General features: G+C 44.2%; 1 protein-coding gene and 1 long non-coding RNA gene across 11 annotated transcripts in view; one reads left to right on the top strand and one right to left on the bottom strand.

Moving 5' to 3' along the window:
* LOC137380660 (uncharacterized) overlaps positions 1–27,997 on the bottom strand; it is a 239,302-nt gene that overhangs the window by 160,358 nt on the left and 50,947 nt on the right. For 9 of the 10 annotated variants that reach the window (XM_068052842.1, XM_068052840.1, XM_068052841.1 and 6 more), the window contains 2 exons: positions 23,882–24,013; positions 22,087–22,182 (listed from right to left, as the gene is read on the bottom strand). In XM_068052842.1, the coding sequence (XP_067908943.1) occupies positions 22,087–22,182; positions 23,882–24,013 (228 nt within the window). The remainder of the gene's footprint in view (positions 1–22,086; positions 22,183–23,881; positions 24,014–27,997) is intronic. The other variant, XM_068052838.1, reaches the window with a different exon arrangement.
* On the top strand, positions 1,211–26,464 carry LOC137380665 (uncharacterized). Its single transcript, XR_010977060.1, has 3 exons — positions 1,211–1,291; positions 2,225–2,354; positions 26,341–26,464. It is a non-coding gene; the product is annotated as an uncharacterized lncRNA (long non-coding RNA).

The following is a 27,997-nucleotide window of genomic DNA, read 5'->3' on the forward strand; positions in this document are numbered from 1 at the left end:
TCAGCATATATTTTGGAAATTTGAAATACAATGGTTTGCACTAATACATCTCATTTTTTGAAAATGACACAATTCAAAATCAAATGTTGCTGTTATTGCCTTTGTATCAAAGTTTTGTGTGTTTCAAATCTTTTGTAAATTAGAACAGGATAATTATGTTGCTTCTGCGTATACTGACCATGCATGCTGTCGTCAGTATTATCTGGTGCTTGGCAGTCAAACTAATTATCCTTAAAGGGACCATTGGAGGTTGCCTTCCAAAAGGCAAGCTTTTATTCTGCTATTGATTTACAGTGGAGCCAGGAGGAGCAGGAGTGCTCCTGGCAGCTCCACATTAAATTCGTAGGCCATCATTCAAACCCCTCTCTCCAAGTATTCCACCTTCGAGACTCCACTTACTGAGCTAAATTTTACCGGCCCCTTGACGCCGCAGGTTGCAGCGCGGGGGTCGGTAAAATTCTGCGGGGAGAGGCCTGCCTTGACCCTTGACGTCGAGAAAGGCCTGTTACATATTACTGGCGACGGGGTGACCTCAGTCCGGCCCCCCTGCCGCCTGGCAACGGGCCCTTCATCTCCATATGCAGATTGCCAATAAATGTATGCCATCCCACGCCGATTTTACGGCCTCCATTCGGCCTCCGCACAGAGTTCCGTGGCGAGAGCCTGGTGGGGATGGGGGAGGAATAACATTTTCAGGATGGGAGGGGTGGAGAAGTAGGGAAATCAATTGTTATTGGATGTGGGGATGGTGGGAAGGGGTTGAAGGGCAAAAGATTGAAAGTTGGTGAGGGGGCGTAGGGAAGTTCAGGTATTTGAAAAATCAATTGATGGTCATTGCAGGCAATTATAATTTTTAAAGGGAAAATATAATTGATTTTTATGAAATATAAAAATAAGTGATGGAGGCCCTTCCCCAATCTCCCCAATAGTCTTTTCAGGCAATGAAATATTTTATATTTAATAAAAATCAATCACATTTTCCCTTTAAAAATTATAATTATTTGTAAGGATTTAAAGACCTTTAAAAATGGCGCAGGAAGCCATCACCAGGGCGTGGCAGCCGCCCCCACACGTCATTGGGGGCGGGCACTTCGCCCCACTATTTAAATGAGACCCCGTGCGAAATATCGCGGGTCTCCTCGGCGGCCGCTGAATGCGAGGACCCCACTGGGTTTAAAGGGCACCACCGCGCAGTGCGGCGCCCGTATGAAATTCAGCTCAGTCTCAAGCCAATGGCTGACCCAGAAAGTCTTCCTTCTTCCCAGGACCAGTGAGCTATCTTTCAGACCAGGTCTGTGGCCAGTAGCTTGCCAGTGATAAACAAATGAGCCTGGCAGACCAAATCCATGAGGTTCTTTGGGCATGATCTATTTCATAGGCTGTTGGTTATTATATATTGTAAAAGGAAGTACAGTCCCGATTACATAAACAGCTGAAAACTGGGCAAATAGCACAAACCATTACAGAGTCACCACTTACAGTGTTTTAAGTGCTTCAGTTATTTCAGGCAGAAACGAGTGTTCAGTGAGAAGTTCCCACCTCATTCAGGCACAATTACTTTATTATACTTAACGTCCTCAAAAGGAGTCAGGTTGCAGCTTGCACCAACTGCAGTAGTTTGCACGTAGTTAAGGTGCAATTACTTTGAATACTTTATTCCCTCTGAATGAAAGGGGAGTTACTGAAGTACTTGAGGTTAGTTTCAAATGTGAAACGGAAAATTTGCAGGTCGGGTGGAATTTCATTACATTTGATAGTTTGAGCAAACAAAAATATTGAAAATAACTGAGGTCTTATCAATCGTCCAACATGTATGGTGGGTAAATTGAGTTAGCACGAATGCACCCACTATATGCATTGGGGACCGTAGTAATTATAATCTTTAGCAAGTATTTTTCAATGTTACAGTTCATAGGCTGCAGAGTCATAGGTCTGAAGGGACAATCCTAGAAGGTTAACTTCTTGTCCAGCTCTTGACACATCTAGCTATAGCTGTGCTTTGCTCTTTCACCGAGTATAGTCCAAGCTATGCAGACCAGTGGCCTGAATGAAGACATCCTATTCCAACAGGGTCTATCATTTTAGATTTGTGAGTTGGAGAAACAGCACAAGAATCACTAGCAATAAAGCCAGGGTTACTGCAGTCACAGTTCTTTGTTTCAATCCAACACGTCTGCACAAAATGCCCTGTAAAATTTCACGCCCCTCTTCTGTCTCCTAACAGATAATGTCATTGCCTGGAAATGCTATGAAGCCAGCTGCAGTAGAATACCCATCAGGAAGATTAGCAAGTGAAGCATCACTAAAGATAACCATCTGCACGTTCTTTGGGTCACCTGAGGATGGGAACTTAAGTACACATTTTTCCAGATTTAATTAATGTAATGTTTTATTTGCCCTTAAAATATCCTCTGGTTTGGGGTGTTTCTTCAAAGTACTTAACTCAAACACATCAAAGCGAGCATCTGACCTAGTCTGACTGCACAACCAGTTCAACTGACCAATCAAGCTTTGCAATTGCTGTGTCTCTTCGATAGATGTAATATCATTTTTCTGTGATGCCCCAGTACGATTAACCAGGATTAACTCTCTAACTAGGATTGTTGATTTAAAGTTATTCCAGACCTACTTTGCTTAATGTCTAAACCAATATATCTTAAAGCCCCACAATCCTGGCTCGAAATCTAAAATTCCACTTTAATCTTATTAATAACCGATTTCTCAAGTTCCACAGTCACTCTCCATAGGAAATCATTAACATGCATCATGAAGATGCTTGAAAATTTTCCTTCATGTAACATCAAAACATTGCTGCAGGGTCTGTTTTTAATATTTGAACACAACCTATTTTCAGCAAAATCGATCTCACCGAAAAATTCCATACCCTGGGAAACATCCTTCAGGCTATAGACACATTTGCTGAGTTTCCATTGTTTTCCTTCTGCATCTGCTGCCTCTTTCGGTGGTTTCAGAAACACTTCTCTCTTATCCTGATCACCTGATACTGGTCTAACATTCTAATGAGAAATATTCCCTTTGTTAAGGGAGTACAATCATGTCCTGACTGGGTAAACTGCAGATAAACTGATTTTCCTGAAATAATTGCCTTAGTGTGTTCCATGTCAAGTTTCATTTGTCCCTTTTTCATACAAGGTTTAGTAAAGAGTATTGGCATCTCACTGTTGACTACAACCGTACTTGCAAAACGGCTTTATGCTGTTTTACATGGAATTACCACTCTCTTAAATTACTTCAAGTCGTTGGCATCACCAAACCTAAAGCAAGTAGCATTTTTATATTCCTTAACCTTGCGTCAATCAGTGGATCAAGATAACACTTTAACCAATTTATCCTACATACTGTTAAAGTATATGCATTATCTAATACCGCACAATTAAAGGAGTCCATGAATTATGCATTCATCACAGGATTAAAACTCCTCGTGACCAGTATAATCTGTTCCAATTCATCATTACCTTCATCCTCTTCCTCAGAGCTATCTTCTTCGTGTGTCATTTCAAAGACACTGCCTCTTCAGTCTGCGAAATTCACTGCCTACTAATACTTAAGAGTCACATCTAAAGCATCTATTAACTTTTCCTTGAGCATTGCTTGAGCTTTCCTTCACCCATTACTACTGTTCAAATTTCATCTTCTGCTGATACAACTGGATTTGCTATAAATGATTTCATCATCATTCTGACTGTCTTTAATCTTTTCATTGTATGGACACTTATATCCAGTATCTGGACTATATCAAAACCTGGTAACCAACAATCTTCTATTCCTTGTCGGAATGTTTGTTTACAAGCAGACATCTGATCCAAGAAGTCTGCTCCTTCTTCAAGAAGCAAACAACAGTTAGAACCAAAACAAGAAGTGCTAGAAATACTCAGCAGGTCTGGCAGCATCTATGGAGAGAGAAGCAAAGTTAACATTTCAGGTCTGTGACCTTACATCAGAACTGGCAAAGGTTAGAAAAGAATCAGATTTTAAGCAAGTGAAGGGGAGGGGAGTGGGGAAGAGAACAAAGGGGAAGGTGTTTGATAGAGCAGAGAGAGATTAAATAACCAAGCTGTCCTGGGACAAAGGCAAAGTTTGGGTGAAAGACAAAGCATTAGTCCAGAAAGAGTGTTAATAGTGGAATAATGAGCAGCTCTGACAACATGAAAAGCAGGCACATGGTTAAAAAATAAAAGATTAAAAAAAAGCCAGTCATGCTCTGAAGTTATTGAACTCAATGTTCAGTCCGCAAGGCTGTAGAGTGCCTCATCAAAAGATCAGGTGCTGCTCCTCGAGCTTGCGTTGATGTTCACTGGAACACTTGAGCAGGCCAAAGACAGAAATGTTGGCGTGAGAGCAGGGGGGAGTGATGAAATGGCAAGCAACCAGAAGCTCGGGGTCATGCTTTCAGACTGTGGTGTTCAGCAAAGCGAACGCCCAATCTGCATTTGGTCTCCGTCAGAACCAGTTAGAACGGGTGAGAACCAGTTGCCTGTCCATATGAGACACCTGAGCACAATCCAGCAATTTAAACACTAACACCAATCCAGAGATACCCAAATTGAACTTTGTCAACCTTTTATAAAATTTATTAAAGTCCATGATATATTCTCCATGGAATGACCATCCATTTTCCAAAATTTATCAAATTCTGACGAGGTCAGAATTTAACAGGTCATCTTTGTAGATTTGCACATTTCATCCATGAATTCTATTGGAAAGCCCAAGCATTTGTCACTATCCACCTGACTGGCATCCATCTCAGAAAATACCTTATTTCTGATGTTACTTCCTGCAGGAAGCAACAACGCCAAGACCATACCTTGTTTTCACTTTGGTAGAGTCATAACCCATGTCTACATATCAAACTCATTCTTCCACTGGTCAAATTGTTCAGACTCCGAGAACAAAGGGTAATCGTGGTCTGGCAACTTAAACTTGCTTTCTGCCATTTTCCACAATGGCCACGAGGATTTTAGTTTTATGTCCAAAAAAAATTGAAGTTTCCAATTTTACTTTCAGGCAACCATCCTCTGCTACCATGTTAAAACTCAAATTGCCAGGCGGTGAAGAATAGAGCTGGAGCCGAGTCATTATACACTTGCAAGCTTTTATTTGCAAAGACACGTATTACATATTGTGCATGTCCAATCCAACAACCACAGTTTCATCCCATATAAATGAGCACAAATGTGTCCCCAATTAATGACCACCACCTGAACACCATAGAACCACAGAAAAATTACAGCACAGAAGGAGGCCATTCAGCCTGTCATGTCCATGCCGGCCGAAACAACTAGCCGCCCAATCTAATCCCACCTTCTAGCACCAGGTCCATAGTCTTGCAGGTTCAGCACTTCAGGTGCATGTCCAAGTACCTTTTAAAAGAATTGAGGGTTTCTGCCTCCACCACCATTCCTGGCAGTGAATTCCAGACACCCACCACTCTCTGGGTGAAAAGGTTTCTCCTCATGTCCCCTCTAATTTCGATGGCATCAGACAGGAACTCTCAAAAGTCAAATGGGAGAGGCTGTTTACAGGTAAAGGGACGTCTGTCAAGTAGGAGGCTTTAAAAGTGAGATAGGAAGAGTTCAGGGCCAGCATGTTCCTGTTAGATGGAAGGGTAAGGCTGGCAAGTTTAGGGAACCTTGGTTGAGGGATATTGAGGGTCTGGTCAGTACAAAGGAGGAGGCATATGTCAAGTATAGGCAGCTGGGATCAAGCGAGTCCCTAGAGGAGTTTAGGGGATGTAGGACTACACTTAAGAAGGAAATTAGGAGGGCGAAAAGGGGCCATGAGGTTTCCCTGGCAGATAAGATAAAGGAGAATCCTAAAAGATTCTAGAAGTATAGTAAGAGTAAAAGGGTAGCTAGGGAGAGATTAGGTCCCCTTAAGGATCAGTGTGGCAATCTATGTGTGGAGCCACGGGAAATGGGTGAGGTCTTAAATGAATACTTCTCATCTGTATTTACCGTGGAGAAGGTCATGGAAGGTCCTGAGTTCAAGGGAGGGAACAGCGATATCAGAGAGCGTATCAACATTACAAAGGAGCAAGTGTTGGAGGTTTTGAAGCGCATTAAGGTGGATAAATCCCCAGGGCCTGACCAGGTGTATCCTAGGATGCTATGGGAAGCAAGGGAAGAGATTGCTGGGGCCCTGGCAGAGATTTTTGTATCATCGTTAGCCACAGGTGAGGTACCGGAAGACTGGAGGATAGCTAATGTTGTGCCTTTATTTAAGAAGGGCAGCAGGGATAAGCCAGGCAACTACAGGCCGGTGAGCCTTACATCAGTGGTGGGAAAGTTATTGGAAGGGTTTCTGAGAGCCAGGATTTATATGCATTTGGAAAGGCATGGTCTGATTAGGGATAGTCAGCATGGCTTTGTGCGTGGGAAATCATGTTTCACGAATTTGATTGAATTTTTTGAGGAGGTGACCAAGAGGATTGACGAGGGCAGGGCGATGGACGTTGTCTACATGGACTTTAGCAAGGCCTTTGACAAGGTCCCGCATGGTAGGCTGGTCCAGAAAGTTTGAACACATGGGATCCAGGGTGAGCTAGCCAATTGGATGCAAAATTGGCTTGGTGATAGGAGGCAGAGAGTGGTAGTGGAGGGTTGTTTTTCAGCTTGGAGGCCAGTGACCAGTGGTGTGCCACAGGGATCGGTGCTAGGCCCGCTGTTGTTTGTCATATATATTAATGACTTGGATGTGAATGTAGGGGGCATGATTAGTAAGTTTGCAGATGACACCAAAATTGGTGGTATAGTGGACAGTGAAGAAGGTTGTCGAAGTTTACAACAGGATATAGATCAACTGGGAAAGTGGGCAAGGGAGTGGCAAATGGAATTTAACACAGACAAGTGCGAACAAAGAACGAAGAATAGTACAGCACAGGAACAGGCCATTCGGCCCTCCAAGCCTGCGCCGATCTTGATGCCTGCCTAAACTAAAACCTTCTGCACTTCCGGGGTCCGTATCCCTCTATTCCCATCCTATTCATGTATTTGTCAAGATGCCTCTTAAACGTCTCTATGATACCTGCTTCCACCACCTCCCCCGGCAACAAGTTCCAGGCACTCACCACCCTCTGTGTAAAGAACTTGCCTCGCACATCCCCTCTAAACTTTGCCCCTCTCACCTTAAACCTATGTCCCCTAGCAACTGACTCTTCCACCCTGGGAAAAAGCTTCTGACTATCCACTCTGTCCATGCCACTTATAACTTTGTAAACCTCTATCATGTCACCCCTCCACCTCCGTCGTTCCAGTGAAAACAATCCGAGATTTTCCAACCTCTCCTCATAGCTAATGCCCTCCAGACCAGGCAACATCCTGGTAAACCTCCTCTGTGCCCTCTCCAAAGCCTCCACGTCCTTCTGGTAGTGTGGTGACTAGAATTGCACGCAATATTCTAAGTGTGGCCTAACTAAAGTTCTGTACAGCTGCAGCATGACTTGCCTATTTTTATACTCTATGCCCCGATCGATGAAGGCAAGCATGCTGTATGCCTTCTTGACTACCTTATCCACCTGCCTTGCCACTTTCAGTGACCTGTGGACCTGTACGCCCAGATCTCTCTGCCTGTCAATACTAAGGGTTCTGCCATTTACTGTATACTTCCCACCTGCATTAGACCTTCCTAAATGCATTACCTCACATTTGTCCGGATTAAACTCCATCTGCCATTTCTCTGCCCAAGTCTTCAACCGATCTATATCCTGCTGTATCCTCTGACAATCCTCATCATTATCCGCAACTCCACCAACCTTTGTGTCGTCCGCAAACTTACTAATCAGACCAGCTACATTTTCCTCCAAATCATTTATATATACTACAAAGAGCAAAGATCCCAGCACTGATCCCTGCGGAACACCACGAGTCTCAACCCTCCATTCAGAAAAGTACCCTTCCACTGCTACCCTCTTTCTTCTATGACCGAACCAGTTCTATATCCATCTTGCCAGCTCCCCTCTGATCCCATGTGACTTTACCTTTTGTATCAGTCTGCCATGAGGGACCTTGTCAAAGGCTTTACTGAAGTCCATATAGATAACATCCACTGCCCTTCCTTCATCAATCATCTTCGTCACTTCCTCAAAAAACTCAATCAAATTCGTGAGACACGACCTCCCCTTCACAAAACCATGCTGCCTCTTGCTAATAAGTCCATTTGTTTCCAAATGGGAGTAAATTCTGTCCCGAAGAATCCTTTCTAATAATTTCCCTACCACTGAGGTGAGGCTCACCGGCCTATAATTTCCTGGATTATCTTTGCTACCCTTCTTCAATAAAGGAACAACATTGGCTATTCTCCAGTCCTCTGGCACCTCACCTGTAGCCAATGAGGATGCAAAGATTTCTGTCAAGGCCCCAGCAATTTCTTCCCTTTATCCCTCAGTATTCTGGGGCAGATCCCATCAGGCCCTGGGGACTTATCTACCTTAATGCTTTGCATGACACCCAACACCTCGTCCTTTTTGATAATGAGATGACTGAGACTATCTACACTCCCTTCCCTGGGCTCATCATCCACCAAGTCCTTCTCCTTGGTGAATACTGATGCAAAGTACTCATTTAGCACCAACCCTTTCCCTGGTTATCCTCTTGCTCTTTATACACGTATAAAAAGCCTTGGGATTTTCCTTAATCCTGTTTGCCAATGACTTCTCATAACCCCTTTTAGCCCTCCTGACTCCTTGCTTAAGTTCCTTCCTACTGTCTTTATATTCCTCAAGGGATTCGTCTGTTCCTAGCCTTCCAACCCTTATGAATGCTTCCTTTTTCTTTTTGACGAGGCTCACAATATCCCGTGTTATCCAAGGTTCCCGAAACTTGCCAAACTTATCCTTCTTCCTCACAGGAACATGCTGGTCCAAGATTCTGATCAACTGACGTTTGAAAGACTCCCACATGTCAGATGTTGATTTACCCTCAAACAGCCGCCCCCAATCTAAATTCTTCAGTTCCTGCCTAATATTGTTATAATTAGCCTTCCCCCAATTTAGCACCTTCACCCGAGGACTACTCTTATCCTTATCCACAAGTACCTTAAAACTTATGGAATTATGGTCACTGTTCCCGAAATGCTCCCCTACTGAAACTTCGACAACCTGGCCGGGCTCATTCCCCAATACCAGGTCCAGTACGGCCCCACCCCTAGTTGGACTATCTACGTATTGTTTCAAGAAGCCCTGCTGGATGCTCCTTACAAATTTTGTCCCATCCAAGCCCCTAGCACTAAGTGAGTCCCAGTCAATATGGGGGGAGTTAAAATCACCCACCACTACAACCCTGTTCCCTTTACATCTTTCCAAAATCTGTCTACATATCTGCTCCTCTACCTCCCGCTCGCTGTTTGGAGGCCTGTAGTAAACCCCCAACATCGTGACTGCAACCTTCCTATCCCTGAGCTCCAGCCATATTGCCTCGCTGCATGACCCCTCCGAGGTGTCCTCCCGCAGTACAGCTGTGATATTCTCCTTAACCAGTAATGCAGTAATGCGAAGTTATACATTTTGGGAAGTTAAACCAGGGCAGGACATATACAGTGAATGGCAGAGTCCTGGGGAGTGTTGTTGAGCAGAGAGACCTTGGGGTGCAAGTACATAGTTCCCTGAAAGTGGCAACACAGGTAGACAGGGTGAAGAAGGCATATGGCATGCTTGCCTTCATCAGCCGAGCCACTGAGTACAAGAGTTGGGATGTTATGTTACAGTTGGACATAACGTTGGTTAGGCCGCACTTGGAGTACTCTGTGCCGTTCTGGTCGCCGCACTACAGGAAAGATGCGATTAAGCTAGAGAGGGTGCAGAAAAGATTCACAAGGATGTTGCCTGGTTTCGAGGGCTTGTGTTATAAAGAGAGATTGGATAGGCTGGGTCTGTTTTCCCTGGAGCAAAGGAGGCTGAGAGGGGACATGACAGAGGTAAATAAAATTATGTGAGTCATAGATAGGGGAGATAGCCAGAGTCTGTTTCCCATGGTAGGGATGACTAAAACTAGAGGGCATAGATTTAAGGTGAGAGGGTGGAGGTTTAAAGGGGATCAAAGGGGTACATTTTTCACACAAAGAATAGTGGGTATCTGGAATGAGCTGCCAGAGGAGGTGGTGGAGGCAGGAACAGTGGCAACATTTAAGAGGCATCTGGACAGATACTTGAATGAGCAAGGCATGGAGGGATATGGAATTAATGCAGGCAGGTGAGATTAGTATAGATAGGCATTATGGTCGGCATGGACGCGGTGGGCCAAAGGGCCTGTTTCTATGCTGTACGACTCTTTGACTCTATCTCCGATGCAGTTCACCAATCCTATTAGGAGGTCTGTAGGGAACATATACAAGAATCTTTGCTGTTCTTTAATTCTACACATACTGTTTCCACTGCCTTCCTTGCTGCTGTAATTGTGTTTTTTTAAAGCAATATTGCTGCTCATCCTCCTTTCCCAATTTTCTAATCTGTTTTAAAGATCCCATAACCTGGAATATTTGGTTTCTAATCATGACCAACTTGAACCAGGGGCCAGATATTTAAAGCCCGCTAAGTGTGGGTGCGGAGGCAAACATGATAGAAACATTACGTTCTCAGAGGTCAGCACTGGGACCCGCATCTCTGGAATGCAACACCATTTTTAAAGGGACGCCAGCAGTGAGGGAACAGGTTGGGTGCTCGCTTCCAATTAATTTCCTGCTGAGCTCATTGAAGAGCTCATTAACAGGCTTGTCAGAAGCAGGTTTTAATTTTTAAAGGCTGGGAATGGAGGATGCCATGTGGGAACACAGCAGGGTGTTCACGACGTGAACAAGCCGGGGGCTAAAGGAAGGGCTGATTAAAATACTGCAGAAACACAAAGTAAAGCACAGCTGCTTCAAAGGTGCCACGGAGTAGCCACTGCTGCAGCTGTAAAGACTTGCTTTTCTCAGTAGTGAGGGGCAGGAAACCGAAGAGGGACCTCAGGCCACTGGCTTCACTGCAGCAGCTGGGATTGGCAGGAGAAGGCCTGGTTAATGCAAAAAGCCCATTTGAGGGAATTCAAATGGGAACGGGCTACTCTGACATTGGACAGAGTAGCCAGAATGAGCTGCAGCAGATGCAACCTCCCAAACAACAGGAGGCCAGGAGGGAGCTGCAAGGGGAAAAAGGAACTACCCAAGACATTGGGTGCACAGCCCAAGAGTCAGCTACCTGCAAATGACAGAGCGCCAGTGCTGCAGGAGCCTGCGCCTGTCCAGGCAGATGGTCTCGGTCCTATGTGCTCTGATCCACAGTGACCGGAGACCTCACGGCTCCCATGGCAGTCCCCTACTTACAGCTGTCAAGGTCTCCATCATCCTAAGCTTCTATGCAACCAGGAATGTTCCAGGGATCAGCTGCGGAGCTAGGTGGCATGTCACAGTCAGCAGTTCATCATGCCATCAGGTGGGTCATGGATGCCATTTTCAGGATGGAGGATACTACAGGCAAGAACACAATAACACAAGAAAGGGGAGTGGGAATAGGTCATATAGCCTGTCGAGCCTGTAGCTCCTTCATTGCGAATGTAACTCCTTTATTCAAAAAGGGAGGGAGACAGAAAGCAAGAAACTACAGGCCAGTTAGCTTAACATCTGTCTTAGGGAAAATGTTAGAAGCTTTTATGAAAGACGTTATAGCAGGGCATTTAGAAAAATTCAAGGTAATCAGGCAGTTTTGTGAAAGGGAAATCATGTTTAACCAATTTATTGGAGTTCTTTGAGGGAGTTATATGTGCTGTGGATAAAGGGGAAACGGTGGATGTATTGTACTTAGATTTCCAGAAGACATTTGATAAGATGCCACATCAAAGGTTATTGCAGAAAATAAAAGCTCATGGTGTAGGGGGTAACATATTGGCAATGGATAGAAGATTGGCTAGCTAACAGGAAAAATACATAAATGGATCATTTTCTGGTTGGCAAGATGTAATGAGTGGTATGCCACAGGGGGATCACTGCTGGGGCCTCAACTTTTTAAAATTTATATAAATGACTTAGATGAAGGGACCAAAGGTATGTTTGCTAAATTTACTGATGACTCAAAGATAGGTAGGAAAATAACTTGTGAAGAGGACATAAGAGGGTTACAATGGGATATACATAGGTTAGGTGAGTGGGCAAAGACCTGGCAAATGGAGTATAATGTGGGAAAGTGGGAAATTGTCCACTTTGGCAGGAAGAATAAAAAAGCATATTACCTAACTGGTGAGAGATTGCAGAACTCTGAGATGCAGAGGGATTTGGGTGTCCTAGTGCATGAATCGCAAAAGGTTAGTATGCAGGTACAGCACGTAATTAGGTAAGCTCATAGAAAGTTATTGTTTATCACGAGTGGAATTGAATACAAAGGTAGGGAGGTTATGCTTCAACTATACAGGGCATTGGTGAGACCGCATCTGGAGTGCTATGTACAGTACTGGTCTCCTTATTTAAGGAAGGATGTAAATGCATTGGAGGCAGTACAGAGAAGGTTTACTAGACTAAGACCTGGAATGGGCGGGCTGTCTTATGAGGAAAGATTGGACAGGCTCGGCTTGTAACCACTGGAATTTAGAAGAGTAAAAGATGACTTGATTGAAACATATAAGATCCTGAGGGGTCTTGACAGGGTGGATGTGGAAAGGATGTTTCCCCTTGTGGGAGAATTGAGAACTGGGGGTCACTGTTTAAAAATAAGGGGTTGCCCATTTAAGACAGAGATGAGGAGAAATGTTTTCTCTCAGAGGATCGTGAGTCTTTGGAATTCTCTTCCTCAAAAGGCAGTGGAAGCAGAATATTTTTAAGGCAGTGGTAGATAGATTCTTGATATGCAAGGGGGGGTGGAAGGTTATCAGGGGTAGGTGTAAATGTGGAGTAATCATTTCAGCCATGAACTTATTGAAAGGCAGAGCAGGCTCAAAGGGCCAAGTGGCCTACTCCTGCTCCTAATTCGTATGTTCATATGTTCATATGCTCTGCCATTCAATACAATCATGGCTGATCTTGGGTTTCGACTCCACTTACTCGCCCACTCACCATATCTCTTGGTTTCTTGAGAGACCAAAAATCTCCCTTCCCAGCCTTAAATGTATTCAACAATGGAGCATCCACATCCTTCTGGGGTCTTGAATACCAAAGATTCACAACCCTTTGAGTGAAATAATTTCTCCTCATCCCAATCCTAAATGATTGGCCCCTTTTCCTGAGACTGTGCCCCTGTGTTTTAGATTCCCCGACCAACAGAAACAATCTCTTCGCACCTCCCTGTCAAGCCCCTTCAGAATCTTGTATGTTTCAATGAGATCGCCTCTTATTCTTCTAAACACCAAAGAGTATAGGCCCAATTTACTCAGCCTATCATAGAACAACCCTCTCAACCCAGGGACCAATATAGTGAACCTTTGTTGTACTGCCTCCAATGCAAGTATACCCTTCCTTAAATAGGGAGGCCAAAACTGCACACAGTGGGCTGGATTTTGTGTCCACATCAAGGTTCATTGCGCCAGGACAAAATGGCGGGGGGAATCCCGCCTCGGCCAGTTGGAGCAATTAAATGGTGCAGGGGGACTTGGGTGTTCAGGGAGTTGCAGATTTTCCTGGTGGGGGCCCTCTGTGGGCAATCTCATTTTATTGGGCTCACACCCGCCTCCCGCCGCAATTCTATGGGTCCCCCTGCCTCCGAATCCATCTCAGGTGAGGCCCATAAAATTCAGCCCTGTATTCCAGATATGGTCTCACCAAAGCCCTATATAGTTGTAGCAAAATTTCTTTATTCCTGTACTCCAATCCCCTTGCAATAAAGGCCAACATGCCATTTGCCTTCCTCATTGCTTTCTGTACCTGCGTGCTAACTTTCTGCTTTCCTTGTCTGAGCACACGCAAGTCTCTCTGAACATCACATTTAAAAGTTTCACTCCTTTCAAAAAATATTCTGCTTTTCTATTCTTTGGACGAAAATGAATAACTTCACACTTCCCCACATAATATTCCACCTGCCATCTTGTTGCCCACTCTCTTAACCTGTCTATATCTCTTTGTAGCCTCTGTGTTGTCCCTGTAATATTACTTGTTCCTTTCGTATGTGAGCAACTATAAGATTCAATAAGCTTAATTATAAGCTATTATAAGGACTCCAAATGCTATCCAAAGAATGTGTGGGTTTTTATTATAACTTAAACTAGAACAGATATATACACATCTACTGCATGAGCCACACCAACACACGTCTTACTCAGTCGGGCTACACCCACAACTCCCTGGTTATGTGTGACGCAACATCACTTCCTCCAGTGACCTTCACTTACAGCCTCTTAAGATGCTCCCACATCCCACTACACTCCCCACAGCTTTCCTTTCCACCTAACTTTGTAACATCAGCAAACTTAAATACATTACTCTCGGTCTCTTCATCTAAGTCATTAATATAGATTGTGTAATATAGGTTGTGGCACTCCACTGTTCACCGCCTGCCAACTTGAAAATGCCCTGTTTATTCCCACTCTTTGCTTCCACTATCTATGTCAATATATTTCCCCCAATTTCATGAACACTTATCTTGCCTATTAACCTTTTGTGTGACACCTTATCAAATGCCATTTGGAAATCCAGACAACACTTTGACACAGTACATTACACGATACATCCACTTTGACACAGATGGGCTTGTGCAGGCACAAAGGGCATTGGGTTCAGCCTCCATTGCTGGATTCCCTCAGGTGCAGGGCACCATCGCTTGCACACATGTGGTCAGCAAGGCACCCAGGGACCGGCCAGTGAGATCCATCAACAGGAAGGCCTTCCACTCCCTCAATGTACAACTGGTCCATGACCACAAGAGCTTCCTCCATGTGTGCACTGGCTTTCCTAACAGCTGCCATGACTCTTTCATCCTCTGTCAGTCTAGGCTGCCTTGGTACTTCACCCCATCCTCCAAAGTGCATGGATGGATCCAAGGGGACAAGGGAAATCCCTTGTAGAGAAGGCTACTGACCCCTCAGACCTCAGACAGAGGCACAGAGGTGAAGCAACCAATGCCACTTGCTCAGCAGGCCAACCATCAGCCATCAGTCTTCTGAAGATGCGATTCCGGTGCCTGGATCAGTCGGGTAGCACCCTCCAATACCCTCCTGCAAGGGTCTCAGTCATTGTGGTCGATCTGCTGCACTGTCCATAACATGATCCTCCAGAGGTGTGAACCTTGAGGACAATGAGGTCCTGGAAGCTCATCGAGGGAGGAGCAAGAGGTAAGAGAGGAGGAGGAAGAAAAGGGACAGAAGGAGATAGCACTGAACAGAGAGGTGCGCCTGCTGCATGATGAGGTGGCCTCCTCCTGCTACCCTCCAGGAAGAGAACCTCCCTCCTCTCCCTCACAGCCTGCAGCATTAGATCCAGGTGGGCATCGATTAAGCGAGAGTCTGCCCTGCCCCTAATGCAAGACCTCCAGCTCCCATGTGACATCTCAATTCCCTCTTGTGCAGTGGAAGGTGTTGGTACAAAATGCAGATCTCTCCCTCAGGACAACCAGTAGCCTAAGTGAGGGCTGCTATGGAGTGCCTCCATGAGCCCCACAGTTGATCTGACCTACCTCCATTTTCAATCCCACTGGCTCTAAGTGAACAGGAAATCTGTCTCCATAACATCTCCTAAGGGTGGCACAGTTGTGCAGTGGTTAGCATCACAGCTCCAGCGACCTGGGTGCAGTTCTGGGTACTGCCTGTGCGGAGTTTGCAAGTTCTCCTTGTGACCATGTGGGTTTCTGCCGGGTGCTCCTGTTTCCTCCCACAGCCAAAGACTTGCAGGTTGATAGGTAAATTGGCCATTGTAAATTGCCCCTAGTGTAGGAGAATGGTGGGGATGTGGTAGGGAATATGGGGTTAATGTAGGATGAGTATAAATGGGTGGTTGTTGGTCGGTGCAGACTCGGTGGGCCGAAGGGACTGTTTCAGTGCTGTATCTCTAAATAAATAAACAACAATTAAGGGCTTAGCCATTTGAAAATTGCACTCAGCTTCCCACTGGAGACGGGTTTCTAACCCAAAACCAGACCCGGTTCCTGTTTCCCGCCTCCGTAACGAAAATCCAGCCTCAGATCCTGGTAACGGCTCCTACATTAAACCCTTTGAGCTGAATTTGTGCTCCTAACTCACTTGTTTTATTTCTTATGGTACATGTATTCATGTTTTTCCACTTTCAAGATCTTCCACTTTGAATACTGTTGGGGGAGATAGCTTCTCAGGGGAATGCAGCAACAGCTAAGTCTGGGGCACCACGGGTGGCTCAGCTGCGCAGGAGGGGAGGAAAAGGAGTGGGAGAGCTATAGTGATAGGGGATTCTATCGTAAGGGGTACAGATAGGCATTTCTGTGGCCGCAAACGTGACTCCAGGATGGTATGTTGCCTCCCTGGTGCTATGGTCAAAGATGTCACAGATCAGGACATTCTGAAGGGGGAGGGTGAACAGTCAGAGGTCATGGTACACATTGTTACCAACAACATAGGTAGAAAAAGGGTTCAGGTCCTGCAACAAGAATTTAGGGAGCTAGGTGGCAGATTAAAAAGCAGGACCTCAAAGGGTGTAATCTCTGGATTACTCCCAGTGCCACGTGTTAGTGAGGATAGGAATAGGAGGATAGAGCAGATGAATACGTGGCTGAGGAGATGGTGCAGGAGGGAGGGCTTTAGTTTCCTGGATCACTGGGACTGTTTCTGGCAAAGGTGGGACCTGCACAAGTTGGACGGGTTGCACCTGAACCAGAATGAGATCAACATCCTTGGAGGGAGTTTTGCTAGCGCTGTTGGTGGAGGTGAGGGGTTTAAACTAATTTGGCAGGGGGATGGGATACAGAGTGGAGGTACAGTAGAGGGTGATGCACAGTCAAATATAAAAGAGAAACAGAGTCAGTCTGAAAGGCAAAGCAAATATCGACCTGTTAAGGCACTATTTTAATGCAAGGAGTCTTACTAGTAAGGCAGATGAATTGAGGGCATTGATTAGCACATGGGATTATGATATTATTGCTATCAGAGACATGGTTGAGGAAGGAGCAAGACTGGTAGCTCAATATTCCAGTGTATAGAATCTTCAGGCATGACAGGGGAGGGGGTAAAAGAGGAGGTGGCTTTGCACTGTTGATTAAGGAGTCAATTACTGCAGTAAGGAGGGATGATATCTTCGAAGATTCCTCAAATGAGGCCATATGGGTAGAACTTAAAAACAAAAACAAAAAGGGGGCAATCACTTGGCTGGGAGCGTACTACAAGCCTCCAAACAGTCAGGGAGAGATAGAGGAGCAGATATGTAGGCAAATCTCAGAGCGGTGTAAAAATAATAGTGTAATAATAGTAGGGGATTTCAACTTCCCCAATATCAACTGGGATAGTCTTAGTGCAAAAGGCTTAAAGGGGGCGGAATTCTTAAAATGCATCCAGGAGAGCTTTTTGACCCAGTACGTACAAAGTCCTACAAGAGAAGGGGTGGTACGGGACCTAATCCTATGGAATGAAACCAGACAAGTGGTAGAAGTGTCAGTGGGGCAGCATTTCGGGGATAGTGATCATAACTCTGTAAGATTTAAGGTAGTTATGGAAAAGGACAAAGATGGACCGGAAATAAAGGCACTGTATTGGGGGAAGGCCGATTTCAGGATGATAAAACAGGATCTGGCCAAAGTAGACTGGGAGCAGCTACTTGTAGGAACGTCTACAGCAGACCAGTGGGAGTCATTCAAAGAGGAAATAGTGAGAGTTCAGAGCCAACATGTACCCGTTAAGGTGAAGGGTAGGACCAACAAGTCCAGGGAACCCTGGATGTCAAAGGATATAGAGGATTGCATCAGGAAAAAAAAAAGGAGGCTTAAGGCAGATTCAAAGGGCTGAAAACAGCAGAGGCCCTAGAGGAGTATAGAAAGTGTGGGGGGATACTTAAAAAAAGTAAATAGGAGAGCGAAGAGGAGACATGATAAAACACTGGCGGGAAAGATAAAGGAAAATCCTACGGCATTTTATAAGTATATTAAGGTCAAGAGGATAACCGGGGAAAGAGTAGGGCCCATTAAGGACCAAGGTGGCAATCTGTGTGTGGAGCCAGAGGATATATGTGAGGTTTTAAATGATTACTTTTCATCTGTGTTCACTATGGAGTGGGTGTAGAGATCAGGGAGGGGGATTGTGATATACTTCAACATATTAGTATTGAAAGGGAGGAAGTATTAGCTGTTTTAGCTGGCTTAAAAGTGTATAAATCCCCAGGTCCAGATTAGATGTATCCCAGGCTGTTAGGTGAGGCAAGGGAGGAGATAGCAGGGGCTCTAACACAAATTTTCAAATCCTCTCTGGCCACAGGAGAGGTACCAGAGGACTGGAGGACAGCGAATGTGGTACCATTATTCAAGAAGGGTAGCAAGGATAAACCAGGTAATTACAGGCCGGTGAGTCTAACATCAGTGGTTGGGAAACTATTAGAAGAAATTCTGAGGGACAGGATTAATCTCCACTTGGAGAGGCAGGGATTAATCAGGGATAGTCAGCATGGCTTTGTCAGGGGGAGATCGTGTCTAACTAACTTGATTGAATTTTTCGAGGCAGTGACTAGATGTGTAGATGAGGGTAAAGTAGTTGATGTAGTCTACATGGACTTCAGAAGGCTTTTGATAAGGTCCCGCATGGGAGATTGGTTAAGAAGGTAAGAGTCCATGGGATCCAGGGCAATTTGGCAAATTGGATCCAAAATTGGCTTAGTGGCAGGAGGCAGAGGGTGATGGTCGAGGGTTGTTTCTGCGAGTGGAAGCCTGTGACCAGTGGTGTACCGCAGGGATCGGTGCTGGGACCCTTGCTGTTTGCAGTGTACATTAATGATATAGATGTGAATATAGGAGGTATGATCAATAAGTTCGCGGATGACACGAAAATTGGTGGTGTCGTAAATAGTGAGGAGGAAAGACTTAGATTACAGGACGATATAGATGGGCTGGTAAGATGGGCAGAGCAGTGGCAAATGGAATTTAATTCTGAGAAGTGTGAGGTGATGCATTTTGGGAGGACTAACAAGGCAAGGAAATATACAATGGATGGTAGGATCCTAGGAAGTAGAGAGGGTCAGAGGGGCCTTGGTGTACTTGTCCATAGATCACTGAAGGCAGTAGCACCGGTAGATAAGGTGGCTCGGAAGGCATATGGGATACTTGCCTTTATTAGCCGAGGCATAGAATATAAGAGCAGGGAGGTTATGATGGAGCTGCATAAAACGCTAATTAGGCCACAGCTGGAGTACTGTGTACAGTTCTGGGCACCACACTACAGGAAGGATGTGATTGCACTGGAGAGGGTGCAGAGGAGATTCACCAGGACGTTGCCTTGGCTGGAGCATTTCAGCTATGAAGAGAGACTGAAAAGGCTGGGGTTGTTTTCCTAGAGCAGAGAAGGCTGAGGGAAGACATGATTGAGGTTTACAAAATTATGAGGGGCATTGATAGATTAGATAGGAAGAAATGTGTTCCCTTAGCGGAGAGGTCAATCACCAGGGGGCATAGATTTAAGGTAAGGGGCAGGAGGTTTAGAGGGGATTTGAGGAGAAATGTTTTCACCAAGAGGGTGATTGGAATCTGGAACGCACTGTTTGAAGAGGTGGTAGAGGCAGGAACCATCACAACATTTAAGAATTATTTAGATGAGCGCTTGAAATGTCATAGCATACAAGGTTACAGGCCAAGTGCTGGAAAATGGGATTAGAATAGTTAGGTGCTTGATGGCCATGACAGACAAGATGGGCTGAAGGGCCTGTTTCTGTGCTGTATGACTCTATGACACTTAACTGGCTAACTAACCCCCAGCCTTCCCATATGTCCGTCTGATCTTTTCCTCACACTTCTGGACTTACACTGTAGATTTTTCTTAATTAGTTTAAATCTTTTGCCACTGCTCTTTACTCTTTATGCAAGGTCTGGGTGCCTCTCCAGTTTAAGTGAAGGCTAACCCATCTGTACAATCTTCTCTGACCCCAAAAATGATCCCAGATATCTGAAACTCTCCCATCTACACCATCCATCGACACCACTTGATGACAATCCTAATCTTTCCCTTTCTGATACAGCACTATGCATTCGGAGTTATCCAGAGACAACTAATCTGGAGATTCTGCTCTTTGATGTACAATTTAACTAATTAAACTCCCTTTGCAGATCCTTGAACGTGTTCTTAAACAAGTCATTGGCTCCCACATAAACAATGACTTCCGGCTCCTTACCCTCACATTCCAAAACCTTTTGTATTCTTGTATTATTATATTCTAATATTATTCTATCTTGAAGGCTGGCACCTAAGAAGCATCTTACCATTTTGGAATTTGGATCTCATCTGCAAAAGAACCTGTCTACCCCTCTGACTACAGAATCCCATGCAATCACCAGTTGCCTATTCTTACTGTTTACTATTTCCCCCATGGAAACTTGCTTCTCAGTGCCTTGCAGCCACTCATGAGGAAAAACTTCAAATACTCAATCGCTGAAAGGATTGCTGCCAAGGTTACTTTCCAGGTTTTGATGATAATCAAATCTTCCAAAATTGGAGAATTATGTCTTATATTAATGTTGCACCAGTACAGCAATGTTCTGCCAACACTTCAAATCACTGCAGAAGCGATTACATCAAAAGTTACAACTGTTATCAAGTTGTATTCTGCCCTTGAAGTGCTTTGTTCCCATGGCAACAGTGTATGATTGAAAGGTATGTCACTGCCAAACCATTCACTTGTGCTTCAAAGTAATAATCATTTTATTTAACAAATGGCTCATTATCTTATGTAAAATACATGTAAAGTTTCTCTATTCTCCATCCACCAGTAGAACCAGTTTGAAGATACTTGGTTTGGTAATCTCCTTAGTATCTTGGCTTGATTTCCATGGTTTTGCCAGTGTTTGTATCCATGGTTCTACAATTTCTATTTATATTGCATCTTTAACGTAATAAATGTCCGATGGCATTTCACATACTCTAATAATGAATCACTTCACATTTAATTGTCAAAAGCTATGTGAAAACAAGGGCCAGGTAATATAGCTGCGCCCTCTGTTATCAGATAGACTCCTCAGTGCATTAAGCACAAGGGACTATTAGCACCTGGAACTATCGGCCCCTGCACACTGAAGTGTGTACAAAGCCCCAGAAATAATGAAGTTAGGGGGCTGGGCTACCTGTGCAACAGGTGCTTCAGAGCAGGCCCAACTCAAAAATTTTTAATTCAGTCTGGGGCGCCTCTCTCCTTGTAATAGGACCACTCTTTGCTGCCTAACTCTGAGATCACCATATATAACTACTGCTTCAATTCCATAGCAACATATTGGCCCACAGCTGGACAAAAAAGCAGCCCTTCACTGGCTGCTGGCTCCTAATATTCTGGTCTCTGATACACTCGCAGCAGTTGCTATGCATCAGGCGGGTTAACTCATTGACTTCACAATATTGAGCAATGGGAGTTGATTTGTGCACAGGCGTGACCAGTGGGCCGGGCAGCTCTGTACCAGGACTGCACTATAGACTCAGATTTTGTAGTCTCTCCTTAAAGGACCAGGGTAAGTGGAAACATTGAATTAACAAGAAAAGTACAACTTTGCCACCAGCTGACCTTGAAACAAATTAACTTTCTATTGTTTTGTTATACATGACTTGTGATATCTCTGAATATTTACTACCAAACCAAAATCCAACTTGAGCAAGATGTAAGATACACAGTAATTAACATTAGTGGGGATGAAAGATATATCCTCACATAAGGAGATCAACAGCAAGGTTCTGATTCTCCAATTACAGGAAGTCATTGCAGTACTTCATCCAATCCACCTGTGAATCAACCCTAACAGAATCTGCATCATTGCTTTATAGTAGGAGGATGAGATCGGTGGTGTCACGAGGCACAATATTGCAAGTAAAAATGATAAATACATTTATGACTGAATAAAACACAGGTTTTGGTACATGTAAAAAAGATCTAATAACCATATAACAATAGAGGCAAAGTTATAAAACCTAAACAAATAAAAATTCTATTACATCAGAGGCTGAATGCCACAGAACACACCTTTGTCTACATTTGCAATACCTTATTAAAACGTGTTCAACACCAACAGCATCTGTATCACTGCATAGAGGAGGAGAAGGTGGAATTGACTCTGCAATGTCACTATACACAGTGTTGCTGGGGGGAAAATTGGTTAAACATGAGTAGAACTGCATCTGCTGTGGCACATATACACAGTTTTAAGTATGCAGGTCCAGTACTTTACACATTGATTATGAATTAACTCATACTATCATCAATAAACAAAAGCAAAACATAATGTTCTTCCAAAGATCTGAATTATTTTAAGTTATAAAATGTAAAATAGACGGAAAATCATGGGCAGCGTACCATGTGTCTAATACTTGATACCAGCTGACAAGACTTTTGTCAGTAACATGCATTCGTAAAATTGTCCCACTGGTTCTTTAGAAGCTGAGTAAAAGATATTGTGCTTTAGTTCCTCTCCAGCCAGATAGATGGAATCCATGTATCTTTGATCTGCTAAGGGTCACGAGTGAAATAAGCTTCATCACTAAGAGTGCCATTTTCAGATCCATTTATTAGGCCTTAGGGATGAAGAGCTTAGAGAATATGAATATTACACAGAGTTGGCTATTCTTTAAGCTGCAGCTGAGATTAATCTTTAGGTTCTTGCAAGATATTATAGCACTACTCTGACCACATTGCCTGAGGGTGCCTACTACTCGATAGGCAAAGAAAAATGTTCCTCTTAATAGGACTATTACCTCTCACAGAAAGAAAGGGGAGCAAAACAAATACACTCTGTAAATCCATCAAAAACTCCTCAGGCTCAGGACCAATTTGCCGCCGTCTGATTTTGTTCGCATACATACTCAATGAACGCTTTTACAGTCAAAGGCTAAAAAGAACAATGGGCTGAATTTTGTTTTGAAGAAGGGGTCCTGGCAGTGGGACAGAAGGTAGAGGGAGACCCCCTCCTTGGCCCTCCATCAGACCACTGCTGCGATTGCATAGGGAGCAGGCAATTAACTCAGTCCCTTAAAGGGACGAGTTCCTGCCTCCTAGAGCTGCTGGCCAATCGGAGGGGTGGCAGCTCTGCGGCACCGGCAGCACCACTGGGAGCGGGGGTGACTGCAGGAGGCCCTACAGTATGAAGATGTCCGGAGACCCCAAGACAGGTGACTGGGGTCATGGTCACCGGGGCTAACATCGGGGTGTGGGGATAGGGCTACTGAGGGTGGGAGGGGGGTCTTCCTGGGGTGCGGAGGCCAGCGATCACTGCCTGGGATGTTCTTCATGGGCCCTGGATTTCCCCCAAAGGAGGGAACCCCCCAAAACCCTTAGAGGCTGCCAGGTTTTACCTGACGGAGCCTTCTACAAAATTAAGGCAAAGGTGGGAAGAGGCCTTTAAGTTGCCATTAATTGGCCATTTAAAGGCCTCAATTGGCCTGGGGCAGAAAGACCATCCTCAGCCTTCTCCACCCCATATTAAATTGGAAGGGGTCAGGAAGGTGACGAACAAGCCACCCCTGACTTCTGTGCAATTTTATGGGCCCCCCCCCTGCCTCCATTCCCGTCCCAAGGGGGCCCATAAAATTCAGCCCAGTATCAGTGCAATGAATTGTGAATGCACGTCTGAACTTGATTATGTTCAGCTTCAGGTCTTTTTTAAACTCTAGAAGCATGACAATAAGAAGATTACCCTGTCTCACATAAATCATGTGTCACATATGTGAAACAAATGATTTCTATATTCTAGTAGTTCTTAGCTTTTGCCTGTTAAAACACCAAAGCACACAGCAATCCTTACTCAGAATAACAAAACTGTTGATAAAAATTTTGCACCACATACTTTAGCTCTTTCCAGAGTTGTGTTGTACCAGTGAGTGGCTCATCTATTCCATCAGATTGCAGGAGTGTAGAAAAACTTGCAGATGGGAGAAGAGGATCAACTTCCTCTCCACAATCACAAGGCACAGTAACACTGAAAAATTAAAATTAAAATCCTTAATAATACATCTCAAAACATGCTTTAACTTCCTAAAAACTTATTGTTTACCATTTACAACAACTATCAACTATTCAATACAATCAAAAATTGTTAAAATCTTAAAAGGCACTACTGTACCATTAAAGTGACTTGACAAGAGATTTGATGAAATTTGTAAATGAGAGATCCAATCGCATGATGATCCCTTTCTGTCCTTGGTGAATGCTAAAAGCTACCCATAGACCTAAGCAGGTACAGCATACTTGTGACTTGTGTGCTATGCGGGTGGATCAATTTGTTATTTGAATATTAAATTGCAGGTGGACCCATTTTGTAACCAGTTTTGTATAAAAATGTTATTGAGGATTACTAACCACAGCTATTTGTATTCACAACTTTCCTTATCCCATTTCCATGCCAGATATCCTTTTCTCTCCTGATGGTGCAGATCTGACATATCTGATTCCTCAGCTGCCAGCAGTGGCTGGTGTCTCAACCGAACGTCTCTCTTTGTGTCTGAACTAAGACGGTGGGCTGAATTTTATCAGCCCTCAGCGCCGCAGGTCGTGGCAGGAAGACCCGTAAAATGCTAGCGGGAGCGGCCCGCCTCGCCCATGACGCTGAGAAGGCCCTGCCGGATATTAGCAGCAGCAGTGAGGCCTTGGTGGGGACACCTCCCCCCCCAGACCCCGCCGCATGGCTGCGGAGCCTTCATTAAAATATGGAAATCACAAAAATTAATATACGGATGACCTTACCTGCTGGCAGTAGCCATCCCATGCCAATTTTACGGCCGCCGATCGCAACTCGCGAGCCTTCGGAACTCCGTAGGGGAGTCCACGGGGAGGCGGGAGGACTAAAATGATGAGGGCGGGGGTTGAGGGGGAGCGGGGAAAACATTTTTTATTGGCTGTGGGAGAGGTGGGAAGGGGCTGAACAGCAAAAGTGATGAGATTGGGGGAGGTGGTGGGGGAGGAAGGTCGCAATGTCAAAAAAGTTAATTCAGGTCGCTGGCCCTAAAATAGACATGGGGGGGGTCCAGGGGGGAAGTGGGTTGAAAGGGCCCCCAGGTTCCAATGAAATTTTAAATTGAGGTTTTATCCAATTTCCCCTTTAAATATTAAAAATTCAAGTTAAGGCATCAAAGCCCTTTAAAAATGGCGCTAGCGCCTGCGCAGTGGTGCCAGACGCTGTTGCTGGGGATGCGACGGCTCTGCCCCTTCTATTTAAATGAGCCCCCACGCATAACATTGCGGGGGCTTAGCAGCGGCACTTCCATGTCGGAAGGCTGCCGACTTCACAATGCGCCACTGCAGAGCGCTGATAAAACTCAGCCCAGTAAATTTTGGCAGACTATTCAATTGTGAAGGCTATCTCCACTCAGCTGGGTCCCGTCCTCTTCTGACATTCAAACACACACAGGCTTAGATTTTCATCTTCACTGCCGGGGCAATAATCGGGCTGGCCAGATTTCACACCCTTCACAGAGCCCACCTGATTCCATTAATTTTGATGGAATGAACATCAAATAGGACATGCAACCCCATCAGCCGCATTACCACCTAGGCAATGAAGTCAAAAATCAACCCCATGTACTTCCCAGCAGAAAATACAGAAAAATTCTCACACACAGGAACCGTCGCAACCATTTTCCTTTTGTAGTTTCCCAGCCCTGAGTCTAACTATTGCTCTCCCAGTTGGGATCTTTTATCTCAGCACAGGAATTAAGTTTGGAACCTTCTGCTTATTTGACAATGACTACATTGGGTGGTTCAACAATGAACTATCAGTGATGCTAGATTAGGAATCTTTCTGTATGCACACATTGGAGTTTCATGTAGGAAATGCCACCTAAAAAGCATAGAAAAAATTCCCAAAACCTCTACAATGTAAAGTTTGATCAGCACAGATAACAGCAACCACTCCGAACAGTGAAGAGATATGGCATATCAGCAGTAATCCTTATAATGATCATCATAACAGCAGACTTCACCACGTTGCCAACTTGTAGGTCCTCACTCTTACCAAAAGTCACTTTATAACAAATAAGGTAACCTTTGAAAGCTTTGCTGCTTCTTCAGTCTGCATAACCACAAGTGAAGCTACTACATGTTATGACTTTAACTACCTTAATATGAATTGATACAAATCAATGACAATCACAAACAAAATTATTAAGTCAAGTATGTTTTTTTCACAAAAATGAATGTGTCTGCTGAACTTTACTTGGTTTATTTCTGCATCTGCCTTATCCAGCCTGCATGCTCTCCTTCACCATGTGTGCTCAATTGGTTGTCTTTGTAACTTTTGTGTCTTTCCAGTGGAGATGTTCTCAGGGTGGCAGTAGACATGCCCAATTCCACAGTGAAAGAATGAAATCCAAATGGGACAATGCCACTAACTGCTCTCTCTACCTGAGGGACACTGAAACCGCTCGTCATCTCAATGGACAATACCAGAATCCTGCTGTCACTCCAGAAGGATGTTAAGCTTACATTTGACAACATTAATTCCATGATGCTAACCAAAAAACATATACAGGGGATTCCCATGAATGGCTCAGTGGATAATTCTGCAAGATGGAGTCCAGTCTCTCCATGTTTCACTGCACTGAAAATTTTATGTCCCTAATGCCTATTTCCATATTAAATGGCGGACTTTGTTTCTTCAATTGCTTTCGTCTGTGGGCAGCCTCATTTTCCTTTGAATTTTGAAAAGGAAGCAACACTTGTGGCAGTAACACCTTCTTCAACACCGGTCTGTACTCAAACTATAGAGTGCTTGAACTGATGTTAATGCGGCTGCTAGCGACGAGTGCTAATCTATTTACTGATGCTGTTTGCGGCAAGTGCCCGTGGGTCTTCAGAGCACCCTAACTGAAAATCTTAGAATCTCTAATAGACATCCTAACCATTATAAAGAGAATTCTTGACTCTTAAAGAATATATATTGAAGAAAAATTAGTTGCTGCATATTTCCACTATGTGTACAACATGAGTCATATATGCATTATTCAGAAATAAATGTATTTTTGAAAGTAATTTTTTGAAGATTTTGTACATTACAGATAGCCACTTACCAGATTCAGCAGTCCCCCCCCCCCCACATCAAGCCTTCCAGCACCCTCCAAGCATGTATTAGAAAAGAATGCAGACACTGTAACCTTAGCAGGTGTCTTTTTACAGATTAGGTTGAATATGATCTTCTCCTTGGCTGTCTTCTTTCCGTCACTTCGTCCTTGACGTCCATACAGATGCTTTTGATCCAGAAACTGTATTTAACTGCTGAGTAGCCTCATGCTATCTCTTGCGGTTGTCAGAATTGTTACTTACAGCTGCACTGCCCTTCATCCACAATTAGATCCAGCTCCTACTCTGTGAATCAAGGCTCTTTTGCGTTTTATGTCAGAATGCTGTTTTTGTTGGTTGTGGTGCACAGCACTCTATTGGCTTGGAATACTAGTTGAAAAAATATTCCATCTGTTTTCTGACTTATTTTGACATTCTAAAGTACCTGCAGTACATTTTCAAGCAGGATTTCCCATTACATTGTTCTTGTGGTCAGCGGCAGCCAAAACTTAATCAGAATGCATAAAGGGTGATTCTTTCTATAATCTGTAAGGACACACTGTACCCTTTATCTAGCTGAGTTTGAGCAGAGCTATAATATGTCAGTCAGACTTGCAGCAGTTATTCAAGTTATAGTGAAAGATCCCAATAAACTGCTTGGCAGCTGTTCCAATAAATTTAATTTTAGAATGCAGTACTAAATAACAAGGCGCTTAGAAACACAAGGCATTCCCTTGGTATGATGGCATCCATAGCAAAAGGCGTCTGGACTGACAATGTTATTTGTATTATCAGCTTTTCAGTCCTAAAAATACAGCCAACAGAATAACCCTGCACAGTTCAAGCATGACTCATCTCTCTTGTATTTTTGGTCTTCATGCTATATGTGGCTTTTACCATAACTACACTT

Source organism: Heterodontus francisci, chromosome 20 (genome assembly GCF_036365525.1).
Source record: "Heterodontus francisci isolate sHetFra1 chromosome 20, sHetFra1.hap1, whole genome shotgun sequence".
Classification (NCBI taxonomy): domain Eukaryota; kingdom Metazoa; phylum Chordata; class Chondrichthyes; order Heterodontiformes; family Heterodontidae; genus Heterodontus; species Heterodontus francisci.